Genomic DNA, 7,023 nt, shown 5'->3' with positions numbered 1-7,023 from the left:
TGGCACCAGGGCCTGATGTTTGGTCGATTATCAATTCACAACTGGGTTATAATATCTGAATCACATTGGAGGTTGGTATGATACTGGTTTTACACCTTATCCAACCCATAAAGAAGTTTTGCCCTGGGTCGACAGGACACATTGAAGTTGTGCGAGTGGTTTACGACATAACCAAGACCAATTATGCAGTTTATTACAGGTGTGTAGCATTCATTTGTTTTCTCGTTTCGATACATTAAAGGTATCGGTAAGATAGATTAGAGTAAAAATTTGAAATATTTTAGGTCTTTTGGGGAAATGACAATCCCACTCAAGGGATGCGTCATGGGAATGATACAGGAACTCAGTACAGATCTGGGATTTACTATTACGACGAGGAACAAAACAGACTGGCAGAAGCCTCCAGAGACATGTATCAGAAGAATTAGATGATAAAAGACTCGGGAAGATATCTACCGAGATCCTTCCCGTCTCAGAGTTTTATTATGCTGAGGACTACCACCAGCAGTATTTACACAAGAATCCCAACGGCTATTGTGGACTTCGGGGTACAGGGGTCCTGTGTGTCCTGTGTTGTCCTGTGGGGTTATTCTCTAAAGAGAAGAGTGAATAATAATTAACCATTTGTCTTTAATCCTTAGTATTTATACATTTTGAAGGTTTTGATATGTTATTACCATACAATGTTTCGTTGAAACAAGACTTTTTAATGCACATTTTGCCGTGATAAAGAGTTTATCATGGTGTAATTGTTGTTTCAAACAGTTGTTGATGCTAGTGTTAGTGTACTAGTACCAGGCGCCTCATAGTTAACTTGATTTATATCAACTACATGTATAATTAACAACATAACACTTATTGTGTGAAAAATCATGAAATTCGATTAACATGGACATTAATTTATACATGTATGCCAAGCTAGTTTGCTTCCTACGTAAGTTCTTAAATTTTCGACGGATCAGTAACAATGAATACAAAAAATGTATCAATTCAACATGCTGTTATCTTATCAGTCGAACATACAATGAAAGTATGTTGTCGCCACTCCACGCTGACCCATGGCTGATAGATCTAATTTTAGGAAAATGTCACCAATGCAATGCTTGTGTCTATGCATTTCCGTGTTTCATATCCACAAACGTGTTGCAGCTAGCTGAGTCGGGTGGAACATTATATTTGCCATCAAAATAATGTGAGTAAAATTTAAAAAAAATGCTAACAAAACGCTTGTTACTCTTTGATTATCCTTAGATAGATACTTATGTAATGACTGAAAATTATATAGAGAAACTAACATGACGTTTGATGTTCAAACCACAGAGGAAACGTTTCGAAAGACGTATAACAGCTTTCAATATCGATAGATCAATCAATCCATCAATCAAATTTGTGTTGCTGTAAATGCATATATTAAAGACATTTATTAAACAGCTATATAGCGATGACATCAAATTTCCGTTTCTCTAACAGAACGACCTTGTAGTAACCTTATCGTAGACTAGGCCACTCTTGTCTCGTTAGCACAGCCACTGCGGAAATGATAGGAACGGTCTTGTTTGGTCTGTGCCTTATTCTAGGTAAGAAACGCTTGTAAGTATACAACCTATACTCATCTTCTTAAGTTTCAATTTAGAATTTTTAAACACAACGTGTATCATTTAGTCATTGCAGTCTAATTTGGACAGAGTGTACTAGCTGTGATGCGTTAACCTGTATTTAAAGGTAATTGACCGTTTGGTCAATACCCATTATATATTCATGACTATATCTAAGGACTAACAAAGTGAATAAATAATTGTTAGTGTCTACATGTAAAGAAAGCAAATGAATCGCACCCAATAATATGCCAGGGGTAAACAACGAGCAACGATTTTTTTTTTCTAGTGGCACGCGATAAATGACATTGTTTCTTAGTATTAATTTTATTAATTACAGTATGTCTGGGTCTTCTTTTTTAAATGTTTTACTAGACTTTGACCAGCGCGCGTGCACGGGTTGACTCTACCACCCAGCATTTATTGGAAACTTAAGAAATTGAAAGTGCTTGATACATAAAAAGAAACATACTTTTTTGGTCATCATATCCCAACATATCCTAGGCCTCAACACACTAAAGATAACAGAATTGTACAATTAACTACATGTATAGATAATTTTAAAAAGTGAAAGAAAGTCACTGTGATCTCGATATATATTGTTGACATTTACATATTCAAGCTTTAACCCTACAATAATGCTATTAATTTCACCACACTCTGCTTAGTACTGTGTTTAGGGACATGCCTTCATCACAGCTAAAATGCCTCCCATATACCCGTAACCTTAGTAAAAAACTGCAGAATCGCTCCGAAACGATTTTGAGAAAATAAATGAAACTTCATTGAAAATAACATAACAAACCATTTAGAGGATGTGAATACATTTCATCTAAAATATTAATTCATGTTAATGAAAAATCCAACACTTTTTCACCAACGTTTTTTACTTGCTTCAAATTTATACACCATGTTTACATTCGAAACTCTCGGAATTTTTCATATCAAACGCACTGAGTTAGAGTTATCTCTCGTATTTTCTCTGATGAACAGAATTTACAGGTATTTGTATTATCGTTTCTGGGTAAATCCATGCAAATGTGATATTGTCGAAACATAAACTAAAGAGCCTTTCCGGTAATGTGATGTGCATGCGCAAGATTGTAAAATCCAAAATCCAGCCGATTTCCGGATTTTTAAAAGGAATTTTCGTTGATTATTAATTAGCGAAGCTTGATGGAGAAAAAATAAATACAAATTGGTAATCTCCAAGTACCAATTATTTATAAAATATATAAAACAAAAGACAATACTCTTTCGATTTCTCGGTATTAAAGCCCAAAAATTCGAGTTTGTTATTTTAATATAGTTGTATAGATATAGATTTGCAAAGCATAAACAAGGCAGTAACAATGTCATTTATCGTTTGTCATGAATAAAAACTTCGTTGCTCGTTTTTTGCCCCTGGTATTTTATTGGATGTGATTCTTTTGTTTCTTTTCATGTTGACCTTATCAATTATTCGTTCATTTTGTTAGTCCTCGGATATAATCATGTATATTTTTAAAAGTGTTCAGAATCACAGATATGCCTCTTTGTTGATTACTTAAACTGTTGCCATCGCTGAAACTTGTTCAATGAATGCAGAATCCTTCCTCACTCTGTTTTTACCTCAGATCTACATTAACCACGTACCGCTGAAAGATGCGCTGATCTGTAATAGCTCTAGATCTTTTACCGTATTTATTTTAGTTTTTTCTGCAACATTACAAAATTACATAAGTTTTAAACTTATTCTTTTTCGTCAGCTGATGTTGTTGGACATGATACCTTAATCTGCAATGAGTCTCAATGTAAGTGAAATATTTTACCTAAAATCACAAAAAAGAAACAATGAATCTGCATTGGCGGATCCAGAGGGGGGATTCCGGGGGTCGGAACCCCCCTTTCTCTGGGACATATGAATTTTTTGGAAAACTTGTAATGCCTATTTAAAGGCAATTTTTCCCATTTATACCATAAATACTTTAATTATTTCAAATAAATGCTTTTAAAATTGATCATTTAAAGAATTACTTATGCGGGTTATGCTATTTTTCTGGAATGCTAGCTACCTTAATACCTCAATCACAAACGAAGCCCCCCCCCCCCCACCAAGAATCGGAAATTACGTCACAAAAATACCGTGTAAGGGGTTTATATGTAAACCATTATGTAAATGCACAACTTTTCACAACTTTCTTGAATATGATCGCATCTGTACTAGTGCCGGGTGATGTTGCGCACCCATTACAGGGGTCACATCAAGTTCCCTGGAACGATTATTGCTTGTACCATTGTATTACACATGTACAATCTATTCAGCAGATAAAGTATCCCCATTTTTTGTCATATACTATCATTTAGACCTTTATTTCAGAAGGCAATTAATAGAAATCAAAATCGATAAATAGTTCAGAATTTAAACATCAAAGACATAAAAAAAAATTACCAAAAAATTCATATTTATAATAGCTTGTCGTAATAAGTCTGAATCATTTTTTTTTGTTTTTAGTGTTTCTTTCTATTAAGCATAGACGCACGTTCTCATTGCTGGAGACTTGGTTTTTTTTCTAAGGCTTGAAATTGTGCAAATCTTCCTTACCTAACCCAAAACGCTTAATAAATGCAGTGCACTCTGATATTAAGATAGGTATGAAATACATGTAGATATTGACGAGATAACTGTTAATTATTTACGCATGGAAAACGTTCAAAAGGCCTTGTTTGTTGAAAAATAATGAATTTTGCACGTATTGATTATCATTAATTGGACCCCCCCCCCCCCTTTCCAAATTGCTGGATCCGCCTCTGATCTGTTCTATTTATAGTTGCTTCTATGGCATGTGCTATCAATAAACGTGTAAAAAATGGTTGATTCTTTACAAGGTATATCATGTCGCCACTGCAATCCCCATTATACTTGTCCACCAAAGACGAAACTTACATGCTACATTATCGCGAAGAGAGGTGGGGGCGGCGACAAAGGTCATCACATTGGAGATTCTAACTGCGCATGTCAACCGGAAGACTACTGTGATGGATTCTATTCATGTCACAATTGGCCTTGTCCGGACTCTGGTAACTGTTTAAATGTCTTACCGAAATCCTTGACTTTATGAATTTTTATTATTGTACAACTTTAACGATATATTCCAAAAAAAAAAATTCCATCATAATACTTGTATTTGCATATTCATTATCTATACTGATACGGACTTCACAATTGACGTATTTGGTAATCTCTTTCCCATCCCTTTCTCCGATTGTTAACCTGGTTAAAGTGGTCAATTAAAAAATTGACAAACATATTTCATAAGATACAGATCTTTCCAAACACAGAAAGGATCAAGAGCATGTTTAATAGGCCAATCAACTTTAATAAAAAAAAAATTACATCTGTTTGCATGTGTTCTACAGATTTGCCTCAGTGTGTGATGAATTGTAAGACCATCCAGGTACAAAGGATATTAAATAATAGTAGATGTTTAACTAATTTCACCTTTCATCAAACTCAGTATATAAACGTCTTTAATATAGCAACATTGAAGCGGATATAAAATGACTACCATGCCCCTGAGACATTTTCACATATCACAGGTCAATTTCAGTTTACACTAAAACAATTGTGAAAATATGATACATGTAGATTCAATAATTTTAGTTTTTTTTATTTCTTTGATATTAATAGGGAAAATTTAGACTTCTTTGATATTACTCGTTATTTGCGTAAAAATAGTTTCTACTGGCGATATAAATTGAAGTGAAAAATACAGTTAGCAGGATCTGACATCTCTCTCTAAATAACAATTACTTTTTTATCCAACATATGATTAATTTAACCGATTACAAACAATTGTAAATAAAAATGGTTATTAGAAGCAATCATTTATTTAAGTTTTGCGATTTGTTTGTTGTCTACGATTCCAATCATCAATGTGTCTCAAATCCTTGCAGACCTAAATGTATCAGTGACAATAATTGCATCAAAATACAATGATATTGTCCAAATATTCCTTGACCTACAGGGTTCATCCCACAGTGTAATATATGGAACCATACATGTATCTGTGTCCATCGAACCGGAACTTGTTCCGGAACTGATGTCAGCACCTGTAAAATAACGTGCAATTCGGAGGAAAAACTATACTGCGACCATGGGTTTTGCTCTTGCAAGTCGCTTGATTACTGCAACCAAAACAACGCTGATTGTGCAAACCTTTCCTGCAATGCAGACCAAGGAGAATCTCCATTCTGTAACGTCACGCGATGTCAATGCGCAGTCGTCGTGGACAGATGTCAAGGAAGTGACACAAGTACATGTCGACATCTCAACTGCAACGGGCCGTTCATGCACCAGATCTGCAACAATGGAAATTGTCAGTGTCAGCTGAATCCCTGTGAGTTCCTACGGCGTAAATTTTTTGCCTCCTTAAAATTAAAACGAGTTTTGGATTTATATTTTCTCTTGAACATGTATGTTTACCAGCATGTAGTTCGGCGGTTGAATGCACAGAGACAAACACAGCGATGCAGATCGGAACCATTGCATTAGAATGCAAATCTCAATTCAGCCTCTATACAGACTGCAAAAACGGAAGGTGTCAGTGTTTCCAGGTATTGGGTTTGCATTGTTTTCAAACTTGTTTCACCCTTTTGATTTTTAACTTTGAATTTAAACAATTTTGGTTTTTTTGAAACTAAAATCAATTTCACTCAAATAGAATACTTCATCGACGACGACTGCACCATCTACACCATTTTCAGTACCAACAACAACAGCAAGTACAACAAGAAGTACAACACCACAAAAACAAACAACAACAATAACGAGTACCATACCACAACCAACAACAAGTACCGCACCACAACAAACAACAAGTACCGCACCACAACAAACAACAACAAGTACCGCACCAAAACAACCAACAAGAGATATCATAACACAACATCAAACACGTATGTCAATGAATTCTTTAGTACTGGTCAGTTATGATATAGTTAATATTAAACATGATTATGTTAAAAATTATGATAATACATGAATTATCATAATTTTTAACATAATCATGTTTAATATTAACTATATCATAACTGACCAGTACCGTTAGGATCAATGGATGCATTGATTATTGGTTGTATTGTTGTTAGTACTTCTTCCACTGTAGGAGTGGGAAGATCGGTGGTTGCAGAAGCTGAAATAGTTACGATCAAACAACAGATAAGAACATGACGGACTATGAGAGTCTGATTGATATGCAGGGCTACGATTTACATAAGAACTTACGACTTACGACCAAATTAATGAATGCTAATCAATCCCAAACTAATCAATGTTTTATTTTCATGGTTGTAGAATATTATCATGAGCATCAGAGTAGTTGTATAAACAAAGTTCTGTCTAAATAATGCAAAATAAACACCATATGTACATTTAGCTGTAGATCTA

At 34.6% G+C, this 7,023-nt stretch overlaps 1 protein-coding gene across 1 annotated transcript; it reads left to right on the top strand.

Moving 5' to 3' along the window:
* The first annotated feature begins 451 nt into the window (after window positions 1-451).
* On the top strand, window positions 452-6,807 carry LOC136275585 (uncharacterized). The gene is made up of 8 exons (XM_066085174.1): window positions 452-1,192; window positions 1,471-1,577; window positions 3,344-3,388; window positions 4,464-4,655; window positions 5,603-5,974; window positions 6,064-6,191; window positions 6,299-6,482; window positions 6,743-6,807. The coding sequence occupies exons 2-8, from the start codon at window positions 1,538-1,540 to the stop codon at window positions 6,805-6,807; spliced, it is 1,026 nt and encodes a 341-aa protein (XP_065941246.1). The 5' UTR covers window positions 452-1,192; window positions 1,471-1,537.
* Window positions 6,808-7,023: the final 216 nt, after the last annotated feature.

This window comes from Magallana gigas, chromosome 5, assembly GCF_963853765.1.
Source record: "Magallana gigas chromosome 5, xbMagGiga1.1, whole genome shotgun sequence".
In the NCBI taxonomy this organism is placed as follows: domain Eukaryota; kingdom Metazoa; phylum Mollusca; class Bivalvia; order Ostreida; family Ostreidae; genus Magallana; species Magallana gigas.
Note: the sequence above shows the minus strand (reverse complement) of the source record. Positions and strands in the feature narration are given on the sequence as shown.